At 37.9% G+C, this 25,788-nt stretch overlaps 1 protein-coding gene across 1 annotated transcript in view; it reads right to left on the bottom strand.

Moving 5' to 3' along the window:
* LOC124555988 (KICSTOR complex protein SZT2-like) overlaps positions 1 to 25,788 on the bottom strand; it is a 211,179-nt gene that overhangs the window by 138,002 nt on the left and 47,389 nt on the right. Inside the window, exons 6-8 of the mRNA XM_047130033.1 lie at positions 14,396 to 14,533; positions 7,782 to 7,944; positions 3,650 to 3,870 (exon numbers count right to left, since the gene is read on the bottom strand). Coding sequence (XP_046985989.1) covers positions 3,650 to 3,870; positions 7,782 to 7,944; positions 14,396 to 14,533 — 522 coding nt within the window. The remainder of the gene's footprint in view (positions 1 to 3,649; positions 3,871 to 7,781; positions 7,945 to 14,395; positions 14,534 to 25,788) is intronic.

Genomic DNA, 25,788 nt, shown 5'->3' with positions numbered 1-25,788 from the left:
TGTGTCTGTTTGTGGTGCTAAATATGTTATAAACTGTTTAATGCTTGCTTTGCTTCAAGCACCAAGCAATAGTACATTTTACTTCATTTCAATTACTTTCAAAGTGAACCTTTTGCCTCAAGTGTTTTATGATGGAAAGGAAAGGCAAGATGAGAAACATTAAGTGTAATATTGTGCTAAGAATTCAAGGAAAGCAGTACGTAATAAACAATCAGGCAGTTGTTGCTCAGGAATAATCACGAATACATGATGTAAGCTGAAATCATCAGAATGTAGCTGTGTAGTATAATAAAATAAAATACTGTATAATTTTGGTGTTGAAACTGCATGATTTTCTCACCCTAGGAAATATTCCTTGCCTTACATTGGCCAACAACTTATGTGCTGGGAAGAAAGGCTAATTTTCTTCGTGAAATACAGGGAATTTTATTTCTCATTGTGTCAGTGATGTCTTTATTACTGATCAAAAATAGCAGAGGCGATACTGAGCACATTCAGCGAGCAACTCCCAGGAAGTTAGGCAACACACTTATATCTTTACCTAAATTTTCTTTCGTTAAGTCTAAACGTATTACCGTTTCGCAACTTTTTTTCTGTCAGATGCAACAAATGATGTGAAATTATCATAATCTGCATTCCATCAAATAAACTGATTGTTAATGTGAATCTGTAATACTTTGTTTCTTATTACAGTTTTGCAACATTTTTCTGTTAGATGCAACAAATGATGTGAAATTATCATAATCTACATTCCGTCAAATAAACTGATTGTTAATGGGAATCTATTGTGGTTTGTTTCCGGTTTTTTAAATTCTGACATCTTGGACTTTCATCATTTCCCATTTTGAGTCTACATTTAGTGAAAGTACAAATTAGTAAAAAAATTAAGCGAAATAAAATTTTTAAAAAATTCAAGATAAATTACACAGTACGTCTTATTTCATATTAATGTCCATCAAAACACTAACAGCTCATACTACAAGTAGCCTGGTACCAACAATGTGGAAAACAAAGTTGACTTCTGTTACGAATTGCATTATACAATACACATAACAACAAAATCAATCAATTATTTACAAGAACTGGATAGATAAAAAAAATCTACTCACCATGCGGTGGCAGAACACACACATTGGCAAGCTTCTGGAGCCAGTAGCTCCTTCTTCAGGCAGAAGGATTGAAGGGGAAGGAAGAAGGGTGAAGGAAAAAGGAGTGGAGAGGTCTACGAAAAAGGGGTAGATTTTGGGAAAGGCACCCAGAACCATGATCAGGGGAGACTTACCATACGGGATGAGAAGGAAAGACTGATTTTTGGGGACTGCATTGGATGAGATTTGAAAACCTGAGAAGTTAAAGGTGGAAGGCAGGGTAATATGCAGACAGAGATTACTGCTTAAACATCATGCATGAGTTACTACGAGTGAAAAACTAAGTGCATTGTACGTAACAGAGGTCGAAGGGGGCAGTGAAAACCAGAGGGGAAAGACAACAAAAGCCGTAGAAAACAAAAACAGAGTGAAGCAAAGAGTAGTTACAGTTAATAAATGCTGAGATGGAAGAAATTAATGTAAATTAAGGCCAGGTGGGTGGCAAGAACCAAGGACACATTGTAGTGCTAGTTCCCACCTGCGGAGTTCTGAAAAACTGGTGTCTGGGGGAAGAATCCAGATGGTGCGTGTGGTGAAACAGGCGCCGAGGTCACGAATGTCATGTTGTAGAGCATGCTCTGCAACAGGATATTGTTAGTTGCCAGTATACCCTCTTAGCCTACGCCCATTCATCCTAATTGATAATTTGGTGGTAGTCATGCCAATGTAGAAGGCCGAACAGTGTTTACATAATAGCTGGTACATGACGTGTTGTTTCGCAGGTGGCTTCCCTTTGATAGTATATGTTTTGCCAGTTACAGGGCTATTATAGGTGGTGGTGGTGGTGGTGGTGGTGGTGGTAGGAGGGTGCGTAGGGCAAGTCTTGCAGTGGGGACAGCCACAGGGGTAGGAGCCATAGGGTAAGGAGATGGGTCCAGAAGGAGCATAGGGTCTGACAAGAATATTACGGAGATTGGAAGGGCGACGGAAAGCTATTTTAGGTGTGGTGGGCAAAATTTCAGACAGAATGGATCTTGTTTCAGGACACAATTTTAGTATGTCATGGCCCTGTCGAAGTAGCTCATTAACACATTCCAGACCAAGATAATACTGAGTCACCAAAGGTGTGTTCTAAAGCTGTTTTGTTGAGGGACCAGCAGTACCAGGATTGAATGTGATGGCCCGGGAAATTTGCTTTTTAACTAGGTTGGTGGGGTGATTATGTGCAGTGAAGGGTGAGGTGAGAGTGATGGAATATTGCTGTAAAGAGTCTCCATCTGAACAAATATGTTTGCCTCGGATGCCAAGGCTGTATGGGAGGGAACGTCTGACATGGAAAGGATGGCAATTGTCAAACTGTACGTTCTGCTGTATGTTGGTAGGTTTAACGTGGACGGAAGTGTGTAGATGGCCTTCGGTGAGGATGAGATCCACATCATGGAAAGTGGCATGGGATTCAGAATAGGACTATGTCAAATATAATTGTGAGAAGATATTCATAGATGAGTCATCAAGATGTGATAATTGATGACATCTTTACCTATGGACTCATGGTGAGACCGACCTGCAAACATTCCTGGATCTGAGGTTAAATGGACATAATGTTACGTACATACAGCTAGTTTCAATGATGGAGCAATGTACAACCAATAACTGTTATTCCAATTACGCAAATGCATAACTGAAGTGGTTTTTGGAACTGATAATGGTTTGATCTTCGACTGAAATTGATCATCTCTAAAGAAATATACCATTACAGCTGTGTATTGCATAATGCAGTTCTTAACATTCACTGAAGATGTACAGCACCACCTCCGTAAAATATTTCTAAAGTTAATTTCATTGCATATTTTTCTGTATTTCTGTTTTTTTGGAATTAAAAGTCACTAATGATGGCATAATGTCACTTAAAATAGTTTTGGTATAGGATATCAAGTATTCTACATCAAACTGATGAATTCTATATCCCCTTTCTGCAGAGACAGACCATTCAGGAGAAGACGTTGCCTTCCTAGCTTCTCTGCCTCAAGTGCAGATGGACTGATGCATTTAAAGTTTCTATAAGTAATCAATGATTTTTTTTTCCTTGTTAGAACCACCGGTAATAATTATATCCTTGCATACTGATTTAATATTTAAAATGTCACTTTCAAAAGAGGCTATCCCATCCACCTTTACTGATTTCTAGATGATAATAACTAGGCACCTTCTGAGCTCTTACATCATAGACTTTTGATTTCAGTTACAATTCTAATTATTCATGTTCAGTGGATTTGGTTCTACCAAAGTATCTGCAAAACACTACAAAAGGACTGTATACAAAGTCTCGTTTTACTCTTTGAAAGGAATATTTCTCCACTCCTCAGATTAAGCATTCTGAAAAATTCCAATTCAGTGACAGCAACAAAGAAAGGTTCTTTAATAGGCTCCTTGCACAGATGAGGCACATGTGACATCTTAATTTGGTGTCAGTTTGTTACAAAATTTTTAACAACAGTGTATGGTTCTTCGAGACTGTTTTCAAATATTATCCACTACCCCTTCAATTAAAATGAACTTACATAATCAGATACATTGTTCATACAAACACCGTGTGTAGCTTCTGCAATAAATCTCATAATGTCCACATCAGGAACCATTCCTGTACAACACTCTGGATGGAACAATGATCCCACATGAAGAAAAGAACACTGTATTGAATTTGCACGTAGCTGATTCATGAGAGAATCAAAGACATGTGCATCAGGTACTGCTATAATTCCATCCGTAAGAATGACAATATCTGTGGGAAATAAAAAAAATGTACATTACCATCAGATATTAAATACAAAAACTATATAAGGAAGATAATAGTTAGATGTGCTTGCATGTTGGGATCAGCAGAAATTGTATCTAACACAAAGTTGCACTTGGGCAGTTTATTAGAAATGAGGCAAATTGCAGAACTGTGGGAAAGGATACACATGAATAATAAACTAATACATGTTTTTACAACTTAATGTAGTATCAGGCGGGGCATCATTAAGGCATAACAGTTGTGATGCGGAACATTGTTCTGAAAAATTTGTTCACTCTTTGAATTTTTCACAAATATTTCCTCCATTTTCAATTTATATCTAATGAACATCCCCCACCCCCTCCTGCACCTTCACCACCAGCCCACTTTGCTGCACACATGGTAGGTAGATTCTTCTCTCTGCAACTTCCTCTGTATTTCCATAATAACTTAACTAATATCCTGAATTATTTAAATTACTTTATTTTTTCCCCAAAGAAAAATCACTACAAAAAGCAAAACTATATTCACACTGGAAAGATACATTTTTAAACTATCATTATGTCTGTTCAAAGGCTGTGCAGGTACTTATGATGTAAACAGAATGAGAAATGGAAATTCTATAGTAGGGACAGGGGTGAGGCGACTACGAGTTGAAGTGATAAATGAATGAAGTCAGAGGTTACAATGGAAAAATGATTACAGAAGGCTGGTAAAAAAAAAAACAACAGTTTATTGGAGTGACTCGATACAGCTGTCAGGTATTTAAAGAATTGCATGTTTGCCATCAGCTGTACAAATTTATTCTTTACTCCCTACCAGTTTTCATAATAGTGACCATCTTCACAGGAAGGAAGGAAGTTGTACAAACTTATGAATAACTTCTTTGTTATACTCATATCAACAGTGGTCAGTCCTTGTGTTACCACCTTAATGATCATTTGTTTAACGATAGTGAAACCAATTTTATGCTGGTACCAAAATCACAGCCTGTTATATGTGTTTCTGTAAAGATACAATTCAACTTATCCAATGGAAAGTTTAATTGCATATCCATCTAATGTACAGCATTTTTCATCCTGTGAAGGTGGTTGTTATGACTCAAATTGGCAGAAAATAATGACTAAATTTGTACAGCTGATGCCAAACATGCAATTCTTCAAATATTGGAAAACCCAAAAAAGAAATGGCCACGCACTTGACATAAGCAAAGAAATCCATCGAACAAGAATAATTTCTCACAATAATGTGAAATAGCAACTTAATATTGAAAATCAGAATATTCACTAATTCCAACTACTCACTGTCTATTTTTGACTTTATGAAAAAAAAGTTGGCTATCTGCTTCTGCACTTATTTCCTGGCTCTTCCATTTATCATTATTGTATATATTATCACATTATTTTTCCATTTATCAATTTCCTGTTTTCCTGAAGTAAGCAGACAAATCCATTATAGCTTCTTTTGTTTCTTATTTCTACTATAGCTTCTTTTGTTTCTTATTTCTACTCATTCCCGCATTCTTTATTTGCTACACATTTTTGCTCTTAATTCTAAATAGACATCTGAACAATTGAGTGCTAAAAAATTTTTTTATATATTTCACACAGTAATCACTTTCAACCATACACAATTTTGAGGAGTGAAGATAATGATAACTTTACATCTTCCTGTTGAACAACAGTTCCTCCAGCCTCAAACTTTTGCCCTTAATAAAGATAACGATCTCTTTGTGTTTCCCTGATACTTCCTTCATTTCCAGAACACATTTTCAATAAATATTAATCACTTCTGCAATGACTATGCTGATGACTTCACGTCACTTGTCAAAATTTTCTAAGAGAATGACACACACATTCTCCTTGATATTAAATTTGTAACATGCCACATTCCTCATTCCCTATTTATCTAGATCTATGCAATCCACATTTAACTGTTAGGCACAAGATTTATAGAAGCACTTTCAAGCTATTTCTTGACTGTTATACTCTCAAATAGCATGTGGGAAAAATGAAACCCTAACTTATTTCTGTGCAAGCTTGGATTTCTATTATTTTATCTGCCTATGTAAGAGCTTATAAAACATTTTTGCATTTGCAGGAGAAAGTTGGTGATCATGTTTTCGTGAACAGATCTCGCCACAGCTAGAAATGTCTTTGTTTTAATTATTGTCATCACAACTTATTTATCATACCCGTGATACTCTCTCCCCTATTTTGCAATAACACGAAATAAGCTGTCTTCCTTTGAACTTTTTTGATGGCCTCTGAGAACTCTACCTGGTAAGGATCCCATACTGCAGAGTAATACTCCAGAAAGGACAGACGAGTACTGTACAGGCAGTCTCTTTTGTGATTTACTGTGTGTGGAAATTTAATGGATTTTCTTAGAACATATGGGGAGGACCTTTATGGTTAATTGCCACTTTTTGCACCATGCAGATGTGTCATGTAAATCATTTTGGAATCATTTTTGATTTTCTGATAACAATTTCTGCTTGAACGTTTTCTATGAAGGATTGGAGCTCCCCTCAGAGAATGTGTATTTTGTTCTGTTAATTCTTCAGTTATAGTAATTAGATTGAAGAGCTTTACGAAAAATGAATGCTTGCTTCAGTCTGTATTAATTAGTCTCAAATAGATACTCTCATCAGCTAACCTGCAAAACTATTCCTGTTGGCACAGCAGGTATACTGAAAGCCAAAAATACCATTATAGACCCATACAATATGAATAAAAACATCCAAGTCATATGCAGAACACAAAACTCAGTAGAAAAGGTATTTAACAGTTACAGTTGTAGTTGTTGTTGTTGTTGTTGTTGTTGATGATGATGATGATGATGATGATGATGGTGATGGTGATGATGATGATAATGATAATGATGACAATGATCATTAAAGAACTCTCAAGAGCATTGTTATCTGTGCTCTGTCTTGATGCTGTTTCAGATTGTGCCATTCTGATGATTTGGAGGTCTACATATCAACATGAAATAGTTTCCACAAACCAGTAGTTTTTGATAACAGTCTTTCCCTGACCTAGATAGCAGACCACCCTCCCTCCTCTGACCCCATCAATTCCTGCCACCACCAGTATGGCTTGTCCTACCAACGTCTCAGGTTGCAGGCAATTCACATGATTCCCTTTCAATACTGGGAGGTTAATAGTGAAGGAACAGTGACATTATAAATGGTAAAAGTTAGACAGAATATGTAGCTAGAAAATGGAAAAAGAATCTATGTGCATTTGGCAGGGACAAATGAACAACTTATCCCATTACAACTCCATAAGGCACGAAACCACTCTTAAAATCTTGCCCTTTAATATGTATATATGTGAGTGGTCACTGACAAAATGCCATTGATAAGACAACTTTTAATTTATTAAAATCTCCTAGTTGTTGGAGGAGAGGTCCAGATGGCATATTTATAAAACATACATATATTTGTAGCAATTAACTTAAAGTAATACACCACACATGTTTACAAAGCATGAAATGCTGACCCAGAGTATTTGGACACACAATTAATGTAACAGTTCCCTACACAAGAAAACAAATAAATTTATGTGTATTACAGTTCAAGGCCATTCTAAACACCAAATTATTAATATAGGTAAAAACACTTAAAACAATCAAATTACTGCATTGTCACACATGTCAAGTCTATGTCTTATGAACAACAGCATCTGATGAAAAACAAAGGACTTCATTAGCAACAAACAAGACATAAATAAATGGGTGTTTCTCCTAAAGCAATTAAGATGCCTTTCTGTAATATTATGTAATTTGAACCTGAATCTGGACTAAGAAACTCTCCAGGAAAACAAAATTAACTTTCAAAGAAAAAAGAAAAGAAAACAATGGCTTCAACTGTAAAAGAAATGTATAACATATGATTTGGAAAACATACTTACTTGAAGAATTGGAGTCAGGAAGTAGCCTCAGTGCCAATATGGCATAACGTAACATGTTGATAAATCCCAAATCTGGACTAACCATAGGAATGTGAGCAGTTGGTGGCTGCATCATTTCACTGCTTTCCTCAAACAGTCCCCCAACAAGTTTTTCAGATTCAGCCTGTGTATTGAAAAATTTATTTTTTTGTTTAATTTCTTTCACAAATACAACAAAACTATGTGAAAACTATGATAGTGATTCCTTCGTATGAGCAGCATCTACCAAACTTATTTTATAAGGATGACATAGTGAAATAGTCACCAAACTCTAACTGAATGCTAAAAATATCTAATGTTTCATTGTGCTCTTTGATTTATCACATAATGATGGTTCTTGAGAACTAGATCAATTCAGATCATAGTGGTAGTCTTATGACAGAATGATGATTAAAAATAAGTCAGTTATAGTTAAATATCAGTTATGGTCGTGCCTAGCAAATTTTAGACAATTCAGTAGTAATGTAGGGAGGTAGTAATTAACGTGAATTATTCCTGAAAAAGATAGTTATGAAAAAAATGTCATGATGATCAAACAAATAATCTGTTTGAAATTGAATTGGCATGGAAAATACATATGGGTATAGAATTATACTGCTGGAGAAAAGAATACAATTATACTGCTGGAGAAAAGAAGTATTTATGCTGCAGTTCTGTTGTCCAGACTAAAATTACCTCTGGATGAGAAAGGTGATGGCATCTGAGGCAGTATATCAAGGTAGAATGGTTTCAAGGTAGTTTCTATGAGTGACAAGGAGAGAAACATCTCTGTTACTACAACTTGGTACTTTACGTGGCACATTCACCTTTATGAAGACTGTCTCGGTCAGTACATTATGGCCAGGGCACATGGCTGGTACATACTTTCCAATTCAATAAACTTTACCAACAGCCATATAGTTTAGGATATTTTATTTTATTTTGAACGCAACCAGTTTTGGCAATTCATTTTGCCATTGTCAGGCCCCTGCATAATAAAGGAGTGTACATGTAGTAATATAAGGGTGTACAAATCAAGTTTACAAGTGACAGGTAATCATAATACGGCTTAAACTTAAAAAAGATGGAAGTATTACTGTTAAATCAAATCTATGTGTACATCCAGCACAATAGACTAAAACATGTATATATTTGTTAGTAGCATCCAGGCCGCCATGTGCTGTTGCCATTTTTTGGGGTGCACTCAGCCTCGTGATGCCAATTGAGGAGCTACTCAACCGAATAGTAGCAGCTTTGGTCAAGAATACCATCATTATGACTGGGTAGGCCACTTGTGGCTTGAAGACGGAGTGCTATATTAAACCAAACCTCTTTGTATATCCAGCACAACAGACTAAAACATGTGTACATATTTGTTAGTCATAAAACTATTTAACATCAGAGATTTACTAGGAAACATGTAAATTCATTAAAAAGAACAGCACTAGACATCATACAATCAAGAGCTCCATAGAAACAAAGCTGGTCTTTTTTTTTTTTTTTTTTTTTTTTTTTTTTAATAATAAACCCTAAAATATTCTTTTAGATGAGGCACCACCCTGTGCATATGAGTACCAATTTTCATTTAAAGTAAAATGTCACACAGTAAGCTATGAATTACAATTAGGACACTTAGGACAATGAAGAATTTAATGCTTCCTTATAATGCCAGTTACTTTTTAGACCCAAACCGACACATCCCCCAATTCACTTGTGGATATTCAGTAAGTCTTGACTATACCTAAAGAGTATGATTAAGACCCGGTTAGTTTATCAGTGTTGTCCTTACTTCTCCATACAGTTCAGGGAGTATGTTATGATGTTCTTACTAGAGATGAGTTTTGTGGTATTCATGGACATAGCTTTATGGGCTTCAACTTCGATAATATAATGGTCTTCGCACACTCATTTACCTTTTATTTATCTGTACCCACGTTACCTATCGCGACACAACTTGCTATGTCTTAGTATATAGATGGTCATCTATAGATAGGTCATGTTAGGTATTGCCTTATACTCCCAGTGAAATTGTATGAAGTTGTCCACTGTGAACTTATAGGATTCACCTTCCTTACGTAGGATTTGACTTTCTTGTTTATTTGTTTCGCTGTGGGAATGCCGACCTGTTAAGTGATATAAAGAAAACCAATCGTACCTTTTATTCCGATTTACTGTACAATCTAGGCCACAAAATTCTTGTGCATATGCTTAATGTTTGCTATGCATACTATTTTCTCTTAATATGTCGACTGCCATTTTGTGACAAGTTATTTTTGATGCTGTGACAGCTACTTGTCTTACCATCCATGATATTGCCTAGGGTGTAAATATGAATACTATTGTAACTCATAGCTTACTGTGCGACATTTTACTTTAAATGAAGATTGGTACTCATATACGCTAGGCGGTTCCTCATCCAAAAGAATATTATAGGATTTATTATTTTTTTTAAAATAAATAAAAATAAAAGAAATAAAAAAATGACGAGCTTTGTTTCTATGGAGCACTTGATTGTACGCTGTCTAGTGCTGATCTTTTTAATGAGTTTACATGCTTCCTAGTAAATCTGTGATGTTAAATAGTTTTATGACTAACAAATACGTATACTTGTTTTAGTCTATTGTGTTGGATATACATAGAGGTTTGGTTTATTGCTTCTAACAAACATATACAAATGTTTTAGTCTATTGTGCTGGATGTACACATAGATTTGATTTAATGCTAATACTTCCATCATTTTTAAGTTTAAGCGGTATTATGATTACCTGTCACTTGTAAACTTGATTTGTAAATCCTTATATTACTACATATATACTCCTTTATTATGCCGGGGCCTGAAGATGGCAAAATGAAGTGCCAAAACTGGTTGCGTTTAAAATAAAATAAAATATCCTAAAGTAAACGGCTGTTGGTAAAGTTTATTGACTTGAAAAATTTATGAAGATATTCCAGTGTAGTTGGTACCAATATTGTTGTTTATACTGTTCAACAACTATGTGTAGCAATGGAAATAAAGATGATTCATACTGATGCAGATATTGCAGCGAGGATGATGTACAAGTTGTACGACTGCCACACTCCACACCTGCACATGTTAGTATTTATTAATTTTTATGTTGGGCCTGTGTAGCAACAAGTTTCTAGACAAGATTTTTTAAATAAAACCTTGCCAAAAATCTAATTCAGCTGACCTTCCCCCAAAATTTCAGACAGTTATCTTTTATATCTTTTCTCTTATGCCTGCAACCACACCATTTACAAAGTAACCTACCAATGAAGAACAGTACGAGCATTTAGAGACTTACTTAGAAGCTAATTCTCCCCATATATGTACCAAAAATTTGCCAGGATAAACAAATAAATAAAAGTAAATAAAATGTTATTATTGGCTTTGATGAAATTGTACACCACTTCCACACTTCACACATTTTGCCACCATCCCTCTGCATTTCCTGTCGCTGTATCCAATAAAATTAGAAAACAGTGTGACCAACACTTCAAAACAAAATCAAACTTTTCATTACTAAAAATATCCAGGACTATGTTGATGTGATAACCACTGAACACAAGACGGAGGTCTACCCATACACAGACACTTTGATTTTGTTAACAAAAATTCATTATCACTGATGAATGTGTTCTATAGCATGAAAATTGGTTTGCTCTTGCAACAACTCTGTCACTTGGCTCACAACCCAAGACGTTACTGGTTTACAATACTGCAAACATTTATTTTCATTATAAAACACATCTTCCTCCAGCATGTACAATATATGACCAATTCTACCCAAATCATCATCCCTTAACTAACTTGTCGTCCCCTCCTAATACGAGGGTATTTCGGAAAGTAAAGATACACCGTACGCCAGAGGAACAGAAGAGTTTTGGCAAGCAAGTTGGCAACACTGGTGTTAACCTTGAACCGTTAGCTTTCTCCTCGCAGTCGTTCGGCAGTTGAACATTGCTTCTGGTTGGAGTAGGTCGTGTTTAAAATGGCTCTGCTGATTCAGAATCCCGCCAAATGCGAAGTGCACTCAGCCATACGTTTTCTTTATGGAAAAGGTCAGCGACCAGCGGATATTCACAAAGAAATTGTTTCTGTTTATGGGAACATTATGAATCAACAAAATGTAACAAAATGGTGTCGTCATTTCTCTGAAGGTAGGACCGATGATCGTGACGAACAAAGAACAGGTCAGCCATCTGTGATCTCTGATGCCCTTCTTCGGAGAACGGAGGAAGCAATTCGTGTGAATAGACGTCTCACATTGAACGAATTGCATCAGATCATACCGGACGTGTCGATGACAACTCTTTATGACATTGTGATTGTCAAGTTAGGGTACAGGAAATTGTGTGCGTGCTGGGTTCCAAAACTGTTAACGGAAGAACACTTAAAGAAAAGGATGGGCTTTGCACTCGACTTCCTCTCACGCTATGCTGAAGCAGGTGATGAGTTCCTTGATCACATTGTGGCAGGTGACGAGACGTGGGTTCAAAACGTCGATTTCAGTGAAGAAAATCATGGCTTCTGTTTTTTGGGACAGACAAGGCATTCTTCTGTTGGAATTTATGCCTCCTGGAATGACAATTAATGCTGCTGCATATTGCCAGACTTTGAAACGTCTTTGAAGGGCAATTCAAAACAAACACAGAGGAATGCTGACAAGTGGAGTCCATTTGCTTCATGACAACATTCGGCCTCACACAGCACTCGTAAGCTCGTAACCAAAGCACTACTCAAACAATTCAAATGGGACGTATTGGATTATCTGCCATACAGACCAGACCTTGCGCCCACCGACTTCCATGTCTTCCATTACCTGAAGTCAAATCTTGGTGGAAAATCATTCCACGTTGATGAAGAGATCAAAGATGAAGTTGAAATGTGGTTCCGACAACAGGCAGCAACCTTCTATGGCTGTGGGATACAAAAGCCTGTGCACCGACTGAACAAATGTTTGGATAACGGGGGTAATTATGTCGAAAAATAACAAATAATCCAGTTAATAAGATGTAACTGATGTTTTCTAAATAAATGTTCTATTTAAGGACTGCGGGTCATTGTATCTTTACTTTTCGAAATGCCCTCATACTTTTACTTTCCACAATCATTTTCTTGCTAGCGTGCTTCAATACATTCACCCACATTTGGGCTTGTGGATTTTCTGTCTCTCCATTCTCTTATCTTCAAACCTATTACATCCTAGATCCTATTTCTTCTCAGTTTTATTTCTTTCTCAGTCACATCCACAGCTTTCCAGACTAAGCATTAACCACTCGGAACATAGATTAGGGTTCGATGGAAGGCTATAGTCATGTATGGCAATATTTATGCCATAACAGGTATGATGTGAAATCACATAAGAGGTATGCACCCATTTTTAAGTAATTTGATGGTTGTATCAGTGCTGTAATGGACACTATAAAAAATACGCCCAAGTCACAGAGTGTGTGGTGACTACTTCCTCTAATAACGTGTTTCGGTTTATACAGCATCAGATCACTTAAGATTAAGGAGAACACACCATTCAAAGGAATGGGGCCATATATTTTACTCATAAAACACAAAATTTTCATACTGTCTTATACGTAAGACACATGACTCCAAACCTGTGTGTGACATGTTCTCCTTAACCTTGATTAATCTGATGATTTATAAATCAAAACACATCTCTACAGAACCTTTGACTTACATGTATTTTTTATAGCATCCATTATAGCACTGATACGATCTTCAAAATATTTATGCCAATAAAGATTAAGCATTAACTTACTTGGCTAAGGATTTGGAAGGGACTCGGCCATTGCATTGAAGGTACACTCTCAGTGTTTCTCTAGAATTATTTAAGGACATTGGAGAAATTTTAAACTGGGTTTGCTTGATATGGATTTGAATTCCAGTCCTTAAATATGAAACCAGTGTCATCTCTTCATTTCTGTCTGTAGAAATTCATGCTTTGAGAAGTTTGCAATTTTATGTTTATTTCTGAGTGCTCCTCGTGGTCAGCCCACAGTCATGTGTACAACTCAATTGTATATTTTATATCATTATTAAAAATGAAACAATAAATACTGCACATCATTATAAATGAACCTACAAAGTAAAGGTAAAAATAATTGCCATTTGGTACTGATAGCTGGTGAAAAGAGACATGGAGTGTGTTGTGGAAAAGAAATTATATTAGTTTGAAGTGTATGCATAAAGAAGATAGCACAAAAGTTCATTATTATGTTAGATGTAAGGAAACGGCACTGCTAACATATGAATCACACAGTTTCTTATTCTACAGAAAAAATTGGTACGAGGAAACTGCAGGGGTAGTGCATCGGCATATAAAAAAGGGTGCTACTTTCAGTAGCTCAACTATGAAACTTGCTCTGTTGAACATGTCAATCACCCAAGAAAGGTAGTGAACCCAAGTTCAATAGCTGAGCTACAGTGGTCAACGACCTCCTCCGATGCACCTTTACACTCATCCTCCCCATACAATGAGCTGTTGCATTCTCCTACAACAATTCTAAAACTTCTCACAAAAATATAAGCACAAGGTAAAGTTGTTTCAATTACTGATTCTAGTAACTACATTACATACTCTAATTGTTTCCACTCTTTCATATGCAATACCCGCTACTTCGGCCACAATGTTTTCTAGCTCCAGAAGCTGCTGTTGAACAGTTTTAAGAAATATTTCTAAATTTTCTTCAGTAATTTCCCAGCCTTGAACCAGCACCTGGAACAATTTTCAAAAATTTTTACTTGAGTGTGCATGCACATCAACCATTATACAACTATATATTTAAAATTAAGAATTTTTTCAGCTTGTCATATTTTCATGTGAGTGACTACTTTTGTATGGACCTGCTGCAATATTCTTTGTTGTCAGAACTTTCCCAAGATTACCATAAAGTGTGGGGCAGCACTTACATTAAAAGGTGTAAATCAACACTATCAATAAAGTCACTCTACTTCATACAAGAAAAAAAGATAAATGTGGTATGACACAAATTAACTAAAAAATTCAGTGCTACATGCTCAAGTTGTAGTGTGCAGTATGGGTAAAAGATAATTGCATGTATTATACCTCTTGTAATCTATAATTAAATGAAAATACATCTTTGAGCAATCATCTTATTGCATATGAGAGGAGCAGGTTTCAAGCGCACTTTCATTAAGATAATGGTATTTTATAATACAAATTACAAAACAGAAAAAGGGGAATATGATGGCATGGAGTTGACTGTTAGCCGAACAGGTTGATCACTGATGTGATTTCACAGCACATCAGCAACTGCTGCCCATTAAGGACTTTCAGCTGTGATGACCTGATATCCACATATGACTGCTTCACTTAATTTCGCTGATTTTGGTGACTGGGCAAGTGGCTGGAACCTGCATATAATAGCAGGGAATGGTTGTAGTAGTTTTGAAAGTGATGTAAACAGTGACAGGCTTCACCCTGCAGGTCAGCTGTAGTTATCTGGCAAGCATAGGACTACCTTTTCATTCAATTTCTTCTTGTGGGATAGTCGCTGAACACTCTTCTTCTTTCTTTATGCTAGGACACAACATATCCAGGGTGTACATAATGAAAATATACTGGTGTACTGTCCTACATTCTCCATGTGTGTATTTTTCTGTATGCTGATCAAACTGGTGAAGGAGTTGGCTGTATTTGTGTCATCAAGAACTTTGACTGATGGTTGTAGCACAAGTCTGGTGGTTTCTAACACCACTCCTCCATTACGGCCTGTTTTGAAGAGATCAGTATCGATTATCAGCAAATCTCTTTTGAATTAATAATGACACTTCACTGGGAGACTGGGTTTGAGATTCATCACCGTTACTTTTGGCTGTACGAATTCAACACCAACAGATGTCAAAAAATCTTTTATCTCTGGCTATTTGTCATATTATCAATGCAAGATCTTGATGGTCTTCTACCATGACTGTCATCAGGACAATATTTAGAAATATGTTGAAAATCCTTCCTTGTACACTTTTCAAGTGCACTGCCTCAATTTGCTGTCACCATCTAATGAAGACCCAGTTGTGGTGACATCTTTTACACTGAAGAGTCAAAGAAAACTGGTACACCTGCCTAATATCGTGTAGGGCCCCCATGAGCATGCAGAAGTGCCGCAACATGATGTGGCACGGGCTCTACCAATGTCTGAAGTAGTGCTGGAGGGTACTGACACCATGAATCCTGCAGGGTTCAGGACTGTCCATAAATCCGTAAGAGTATGAGGGGGTGGAGATCTCTTCTGAACACCATGTTACAAGATGCTCAATAATGTTCATGTCTGGGGAGTTTGGTGGCCAGCGGAAGTGTTTAAACTCGGAAGCGTGTTCCTGGAGCCACTCTGTAGCAATTCTGGACATGTGGGATGTTGCATTGTCCTTGCTGAAATTGCCAACATCTGTCGGAATGCACAATGGATATGAATGGATGCAGGTGATCAGACAAGAAGCTTACATATGTGTCACCTGTCAAGAGTCGTATCTAGATGCCAGGGGTCCCATATCACTCCAACTGCACACGCCCCACACCATTACAGTGCCTCCACCTGCTTGAACACTCCCTGCTGACACGCAGGCTCCGTGGATTCATGAGTTTGTCTCCATACCCGTACACGTCAGTGCACTAGATACAATTTGAAAAGAGACTTGTCCGACCAGGCAACATATTTCCAGTCATAAAGAGCCCAATGTTGGCGTTGACTGTCACAGGTGAGGCATAAAGCTTTGTGTCATGCAGTCATCAGTCGGCCTTCAGCTCTGAAAGCTCATATTGATGATGTTTCGTTGAATGGTTCACACACTGACACTCGTTGATGGCCCAGCACTGAAATCTGCAGAAATTTCCAGCAGGGTTGCACTTCTGTCACACTGAATGATTCTCTTCAGTTTTCGTTAGTTCTGTTCTTGCAGGATCGTTTTCCAGCAGTGATGTTGGAGATTTGATGTTTTATTGGATTCTTAATGCTCACAGTACACTCTTGAAATGGTCGTATGGGAAAGTTCTTCATTGCTACCTCGGAGATGTTGTGTTCCATCACTTGTGTGTCGACTATAACACCATGTTCAAACTTACCTAAATCTTGATAACCTGCCATTATAGCAGCAGTAACTGATCCAACAACTGCACCAGACACTTGTTGTCTCATATAGGCATTGCCGACCGCAGCACCGTATTCTGCCTGTTTATATATCTCTGTATTTGATTACACATGCTTATAGCAGTTTCTTTGGCACTTCAGTGTGCATACGCTAATTGTCTCCTAATTTCCATCTGAAATTTTTTCCGGCTCTTGAGCATTTCCACATTGTTGATGAATCGCTCTTGGGTGGTAGCATTCAAGTAAAAGTAGACACTGGCAAGGTAGGTCATGTCATCCCACCTGTTGCACTTAGTGACACAGTCAAAACCCTTTAGCTATTTAGTCAGATCCTGGCCAGCATCATCTGAAAACATTACTGCTAGCTGATGTGCATCTGACTCAACAATTATTTGGTATGTGTAGTCCTGCCCACGAAGGCAGCGGCATTTGCACTGCTTTGTCAGAGCTAAGGTGGTATCGACATATAACTTAGCCAGTGTAGCCACCAAACTTTGTAACATAGAATCCATAATACAGTATCACTTGCAAGGAAATAGCCATCAACCACAACAAACATTTCACACTGACAGCACATTTATTGAGTACACATGAAGCATACACAGATCTGTACTTCCTGCCTCAGCAGCAAGTCCTCCTGTTTACACATATAAAGAATGTTCTACCATATTACAGTATCCCAAAAATACTCCCTTTGTCAAAATAGTTCCACGACAGTTTTTTTTTTTTTTTATTTCTGAGTTTGAAATACTAAAGAGTAAGAAATGTTTGTGTGTTACCTGGTGGGTTTGTGTCCTTAAAATGACCTTGGTCAAGTTTCCATGCAAACTCACTAGGTTGCTGGATTGTGCTTAGCAACACACTGTTTGGGTTCTTGGCGCAATAGTTACGGTGACACAATGGATGCCGATTGTGAGCAAAGAGTGAACATTAAGTTCCGCATTTAGCTCATGAAGATTGGGAAAACCTCTAATGAAACGTGGACAATGATTGAGCAAGCATATGCAGGCAAGGCGCTTTCATGAAATAGTGTTTTCGAGTGGCACAAAAGGATTTGTGAAGGCAGAGATTCAGTGCAAGATGATCCCACAGCTGGGCACCCATCTATAGTACAGACGTTGAGCGGGTAAGGCAGTTATTGCAAGAAGACCGTCACGTAACTGTGCGTGCGATATTGGAAGAACTTAATTTGAATTGTGATGGTTGCCATAAGATTTTACACAAATATTTATGGAAATGGAAACTTAATGCAAAACATTTCTGTCAAAGATGATGATGATGATGATGATGATGATGTTTGTTTTGGGGGGCGCTCAACTGCGTGGTTATCAGCGCCCGTACAATTATCCAATCTTTGCTCAGTCCAATTTCGCCACTTTCCTGGATGATGATGAAATGATGAGGACAACACAAACACCCAGTCATCTCGAGGCAGGTGAAAATCCCTGACCCCGCCGGGAATCGAACCCGGGACCCCGTGCTCGGGAAGCGAGCTGTCAAAGATTATGGCTGGGGATGAAAGTCTGTGCTACCAGTATGATCTTCACACAAAGTTTCAAAGCGCAGAATGGTGGATTCATGGAGTGCGGGATAGTGGATTCATGGATCACCAGACTCAAAATAGTCAAATGACAACCTTTGAGAATAAAGACAATGCTGATTGCACTCTTCAGTTGTAAAGGATTAGTTCACGATATGTATGTTCCTCCAGGTCAAACAGTGAACCAAATTCTTTACATTAAAATCTTGAAACGTTTCAAAAAGCAATTTGGCATCGCTGCCCTGACTTCTAGTATTCCCAGGAATTCTCAGGACTGGTTCTTACTGCACGACAATGCAAGACCCCATAATACTTTATCTGTTATCGAGTATCTGGCCAGAATTTCTGTCACTGTCATCCCACATCTGCCATACTCAACCAACCTCTCGCATTGTGATTCTTTTGTGTTTCCACAAGTGAAAAGGTGACTGAAACAAAAATTTCATCGAGATATCACATGCATCTATCACACTGTGACAAATGAGCTTACAAGCACTGCTGTGAACATTTTCCTGCTTGCTTCCAAGACCTCCAGAAACACTGGCAACTGTGTAGAGATAGTCAAGGGGACTACTTCGATGAAGAGCTAGGTTCATTACCTCGTAAGTGCAATGTTCTATTTTATTAAAAACCTGTCCTTGAACTTTTCTGACAAAGGGAGTATAAGTAAGTCCCAGAATCTTCTAGAAATCACAAATCTTAAAATGATAAATAACTGCAGGAATCAACCATTGTCACAAACCGGCGACTATAGCTGCTAAACCACGTAGGATGACATTTTGCATGCAGCAATATTTTAAATGTAAAGCAAAAGTACAAAAATATAAAACTGTCAAGTTACAGCATAAAAATATAAAGATGTTTTACTCTTTATTTTATACCTTTACATTAGTTGCCTTGGTTAGGCATGCTTTTGGAAGTACTACCTACAGAGAACATCAGTGTGCTCAAAATTAATTGAATAATTCACAAAAGACAGAATAATTAGTTACAGGCATAAATACAACATTCTAGCAGAGCACAGTTTGGTTTACAATGTGGAAGAAGTACAATATTGTTCACTGCAGAGTTCACGAAAATGGTACTTGAGGATCTAGGCAAAGATGACTGTTTCACAGGCATAGTCTTAGACTTGGCCATGGCTTTTGACACTACTGGCCATAAAATATCACTAAACAAACTAGAAGCACTAGGAGTATGATGAATAGCAAATGAGTGGTTCCAGTCTTCCGTGGAAAAGTATGGTGAAAAAAAAAAAAACACCGAGAGTTCACATATCTGCTGATGATACACTTTTAATGAAACAAGTGTCAAACAGGAAACATATATACACAGGTGTGCATCAAGATAGTATACTGAGGCAAATTCTGCTCTTAATACACACAGCAATGACTTTCCAGGCAGTATAAGACACAGAGAAAAAGTTATCTTTGCTGATGACAGTGACGTCACTACCACTGATAAAACACCAGAACTTCTAATGAAGGAGGCAACTGAAAGCATCAAAGAGGTTTACAATTGGACAGTAGGTAATAAATTAACATTGAATATAAAGAAAACATACAACATGCACTTCATCACCAAGAGGGAAAACAACTCTGTTCCCTTAAGCACAGATTACATGAAATTAAATGTCATATGGCATTCTTAGCTGGGAAATTCTACAGGGAGGGTTCAACCACTAAATTCCAAAGGGTGTTCTTCCTCTACATACATTGGTCCCGTTATTTGGAGTTATGAGAGAGCTGTGTTGTATGTGTATTTGCAGAGTGTAGGTGAGTGGAGTAGATGTGTGTATAGTATTATGTTAGTGTTGTATGATGATGAGAGAAAGGAGAGAGTGAAACCCAGTGCTGACTCATAGTCTGACCTCTCAAATAGCATTACGGGAGCTGACAAGCTTAACATCCCCATCCAATGGATGGATCACAATCAACAGTGTCATGTGTCCTCAATTCATGAGACACTGTGAAAAGGTTTGGTGGAATTTAATCCAGGGCATTGGCACAAAAACTGGTGATTTAGGAATTTGACATCACCAGCTCTCTTTTTGCCAGCCAAATACTGGCAATGAAATTTTCATCCACCAGCAGGCTTCAAACCAACTTGCCTCCGAGTCCCGTGCCACTGCACGGCATACATTAGCAATCTCAGTCATAGAGGCAAGTTAAGCACAGACAATAAAGCTTCAGGTTGTGTGAAAAACGCAAAGTTCTTAGGGATGAAGACTGATTGTCACTTGAAATGAACACACAAAGATATTGGTAAAAAGAATGTCATCAGCATGTTACACTCTTAGGGTTCTACCATTGATTTGTAACAGCCAAGGTCTTGTGATGACATATTATTCCTACATACATGCAATTCTTAGCTATGGGGGTTCTTTTCTGTGGATTAAAGACACAAAATATGGGTAAAGTTTTTAAACTTGAGGAAAAGGCCATAACAATGAAGACCTTCTTTCTTAATGATGAGTTACCCCAGGACATTTTTCTATTTGACATCATTGAATGAAAAATATGCAAAAATGTCAACTTACTGATCTGTCTCTCCTCAAGATTTGCAGTGATTCTAAGTGCAAATGTGGCTGAACTAAGTTGTTTTAGGAGTTAAAAAAAATCTTCTTCTCATTGATATGGACAACTAAAAATTTCGAAGTTTGCACTCTATTTATTATTTCTTCACCAATTGTTACACTTATAATTGGGGTAGTACCCTTAGATGTGTAGAACTGGATGTCACATCTTTTTAAAATTGAGAGTGAAATCATTCACAGAAAATCAGTTAATGATAGTTTTAAGAACTTTGTTTACCGTTTCTTCTGTTTCTTTATGTATGCTTGGATCGATTACAATACTAGTGTCATCTGCTTGTTGTGATTAGACATAATAACGTTTACATATATGAGAAACAATAGTGGACCTAATCTTGAGCCTTGTGGAACCCCATGTACACGTGTGTGTGTGTGTGTGTGTGTGTGTGTGTGTGTGTGTGTGTGTGTGTGTGTGTGTGTGTGTGTATATATATATGAGAAACAATAGTGGACCTAATCTTGAGCCTTGTGGAACCCCATAAATCATTTTTCCTTGGATAGAAGAATCATCCCTCCTTACATCTGGTTGAATTACTAAGTGCAACTTTCTGCATTGCTTTAGTTAGAAATGACATTATCAATTGGTTGGCTATGCCATCAATCCCATAAAACTCGGTTTATCTCAGAGATTATTGCAATCACACAGTCAAATTCCTTAGCTAGATCACAGAAAACACCAATCAATGCTATTTTGTTATTTAATACTTGTAAAATTTGGTGAGTGAATGTGTAAATGATATTCTGAAATCCAAACTATGATTTACAGAGCATATTACAGTTGCTCAATTGGGATAATATTCTTGAATATGAGGTCAACAGTGAAACAGGTCAATAGTTACTGACATCTCACCTATAACTTTTCTTACAGAGGGTTTGAACAATGGCATATTTCAATCTCTCTGGAAAAACACCTAAAGTTAGTGATGTATTACATATTTCATATAAGACATATGGAACTAATCTTTAGTATGCTGCTGTAAACACCTTCAAACCCAGATGAGCTTTTATTTTTGAGAGAATACACAATTTTCTTTGTTTCAGAGGGCTAAGTTGGTAATTTTATAAGAGTTACTTTTTCAACATACTGCTATGATTTTTCTCTTGTATCAGTTGTTTGTCCCTATATTTTTGATTTATTTAAGAAATGATCATTAAATACATTTGCTACCTGTGATTCATAATTTACACTGCTTCCATTTAATGCAATAGTGATGTTATCCTCTTTTTTGAATGAGTGTCCTGTCTCTTGTTTCGCGCCATTCCATATAGCCTTAAGTTCCGTTGTCAGAATTACTGATTTCTGATTTAATGTGCATGTTCCTTGGTTTTTTAATAACTTTTCTTAGTAATTTTGAGTAATTTTTTTAGTGTGCAATTACTGCAGGATCTCTCATTGCTCTTGCCAATAGATACATACAGGTAAGTCGTTCACTAACAGTGGTACAATTGTGGAACAAGAGCAAATTTGGACTCACATTTAGCAAGAAAAAAATAAACAAAGAAACCTCAAAACAGCATTTCCTATCAGGGAATAAAATTGTATGATAAACTGTCCAAGGAGATGAAAAAGATTACTAACATATATCCATTTAAAAGGCAGCTAAAATATATTTCATAAGTAATGTATGCCACAAAATTAAAAGTTGCTTAGAGGATTCGAAGTGCTAGTTAATAATGAAAGGGGGAAATTCTAATACCCTGTCACATTACAATACATGACAACAACATAGTGCTGTTACCAGAAAATCTTGTGCCAAGATCTATAGTGCATGACAGTAATGTCTTACCATTCTCCTGAGTCCAACACCTTATTCTTCATGGGGAGGATGCTAACTCATTTTTCAGGCAGACTGAACAGACGTGGAGACGTGCATTAGCCATAGAAGCAGCATGTTTATGGGGCTGGAATCAGTTTTCCAAAGAGACTGAAGGGAATGCAAGGCATGTTCATGGTCTCGGAGTCACCAGCGAGTGTCCATAGTTTGTGCAGAGATACAATTAAAAACTATGTTTTATAAGTTATCTTGTGGAATCAAAAGAATATTGTACAATAGGGGTAAACCAAATGTGGCAGTGCAGTTGTTGAGACACAGATCTCATATTCAGGAGGATGGAGTTTGCCATCCTGATTTACCACCCTATCATCCTGAGCCCATAAGGATCACTGGATGCGGATATGGAGGGACACATGGTCAGCACACCACTCTTACCGCCCCTGTTAGTTTTTGTGACCAGAGCAGCTACTTCTCAATCAAGTAGATCCTCAAGTGGCCTTACAAGGGCTGAGTGCACCATGCTTGCCAACAGTGCTCGGCCAACACAGACTGTGACCCATCCTAGTTCTAGCCTAGCCCAACACCGCTTAACTTCAGTGATCTGAAGGGAACCAGTGTTACCACTGGTGCAAGGGCATTGGTCATCCTGACTTAGATTTTCCTACATCATTTCAGGCAAATGCCAAGACAGACTCTACCTAGGCAATGGCCGACCACAAGTACTGTCCTAAAAACATATTTATGCATTCTATGTGTGTGTACCTTTGCGATATTTACTTTTTATTGTATCCTATATCATTGTAAAATGATTCTTGGATGAATGAATGAAAGAATAAATAAATAAACAAAAAGTATTACACTGTGCAGAGAGAAAATTGTTTTTGTACTGATGATAAAGTTAAAAATATAATAATAATAATAATAATAATCCAGAATGACTTTTCACTCTGCAGAGGAATGTGAGCTGGTATGATAGGCAAAGCTCCCAGGTTTGAGTCCAGTTCAAATAATTCATACATAATATAAAAATGTATGTATGTATTTATGTACCACATCTCCTCCGAAACCATTCTACCAACTTGAACCAAACTTGGTCACATATCACTTCCTGAAAAGAAGTGCTGTGGGGGTAAGAATCACCTACCTATCAAAGGGGTGGGGGTGAAAAAGAAGTATAGCCCATGATCCACAAATACTCAGACTTTATTTGTCCAGTATTTGCGAATGAGAGCACTTAGTAACTTGCAACAAACATTACACAATTTCAAACCTTTACAAAACTTTTTCTCACCAACAACCCCCACAAAATAATGTAAGAAAAAGGTTTATTTCTTACTACATTTTTGCTATTCATGCAGTAAAACTGTCATATATTTTAATTTATTACTTCTGTACATACACATTGAGACCCGCCAGGATAGTCAAGAGTGCTAATACGCTGCCTCCTGGACTCAGGTAGGCGTGCCAGCCCTGGATCAAATCTGCCCGGCAGATTAACGATGAGGGCCAGTGTACCAGCCAGCCTGGATATGATTTTTAGGTGGTTTTCCACATCACACTAGGTGAATACTGGGCTGGTCCCATCATTCCACCTCAGTTACATGACTCACAGACATTTAAAACATTTCCACACAATTTCATGATTTACACTAGACACAGACAGCTGTGGTACACTGATTCCATCCCGAGGGGTACGGGGTAGCAGCAGGAAGGGCATCCAGCTACCCTTTCAAATTCCATGTCAAATCCGATTGTAACAGTGCCGACCCTGTGCAAACTGCTGGAAAAAGGCTCAAGCGAAAGAAGGAGATTCACATATACCATTGAATGCACCTGCAAAACTATAGCATAAACTCCAAGGGTGAAATTCATTAGAGGTACAAGTGAACTGAACATGTGACATACACTAAATATATGGGAAATACATGTGATCTGTGCGTATGTGGGCAAAACAATGGATAAAATGCTCCTCCTAAATCCCTGAATCAATTTTAAGCTAACTTGGTATACATATTACTTACCATCCTGGGAGGGGGGGGGGGGGGATATACTTAGAAGGTAGGGACCAGCAATCTGCTATTGGGGAGTGGGGGTGATAACATGGACAGAGAAAGGAGTACGAGATGATGGACAGACAAAGAGGGAGACGGGGAAATGGACACAGATAAGGGGAAGGAGGAGATGGACAGAGAGAGGGGAATGGGGGAAATTGTCAGAGAAATGGAAGAGGAGGAGAGGGAGGGGTAAGGGGAAGGAAGAGATCGACCTACAGGGGATGAGAAGGAGATGTGTGAGGCAGAGCTGGACATAGGGTAAAGGAGCAAATGAACAGAAGGGGGAGGAGCAGATGGACAAAGGAAAGAGGAAGAGAGAGACAGAGACAGGGGGAAGAAGAGATGGATTGAGACGGGGGGAGAAAGAGATGGACAGAGAAATGTAAGAGGATTAGATGGACTGAGAGAGGGGGGAGAGGAAATGGACTGAGAGAGGGGGGAGAGGAAATGGACTGAGAGAGAGGGGAGAGGAAATGGACAGAGAGAGGGAAGAGAAGGACATGAATAGAGGGGGGAGGGGGAGGGGGAGGGGGAGGGGGGGAGGAGGAGGAGAAAGAGGGAGGGGGAGGAGGAGGAGAAAAAGGGAGGGGGAGGAAAGAGAAAGGGGAGGGGGGAAAGAGGGTGGGGGAGGGGGGAAAGAGGGTGGGGGAGGAAAGAGAAAGGGGAGGGGGAGGAAAGAGAAAGGGTGAAGGAGGAGATGAACTAACAGAAGATTGGAATAAATATATACCCATGCAATGCTGGGTACTCCGGTAGTCATTACAATAATGTTAGTCTTATTAACAGTGGTTCAATAGATGATGTACACTGGAGAAATTAATATATTTAATGACATATCTTGGAATGGCCACCCTCAGAACTTTTAGAGTATTTCTGGTTTTTTTTCTAATGTCTCTCTACATCT

This window comes from Schistocerca americana, chromosome X (genome assembly GCF_021461395.2).
Source record: "Schistocerca americana isolate TAMUIC-IGC-003095 chromosome X, iqSchAmer2.1, whole genome shotgun sequence".
Taxonomy (NCBI): domain Eukaryota; kingdom Metazoa; phylum Arthropoda; class Insecta; order Orthoptera; family Acrididae; genus Schistocerca; species Schistocerca americana.
Note: the sequence above shows the minus strand (reverse complement) of the source record. Positions and strands in the feature narration are given on the sequence as shown.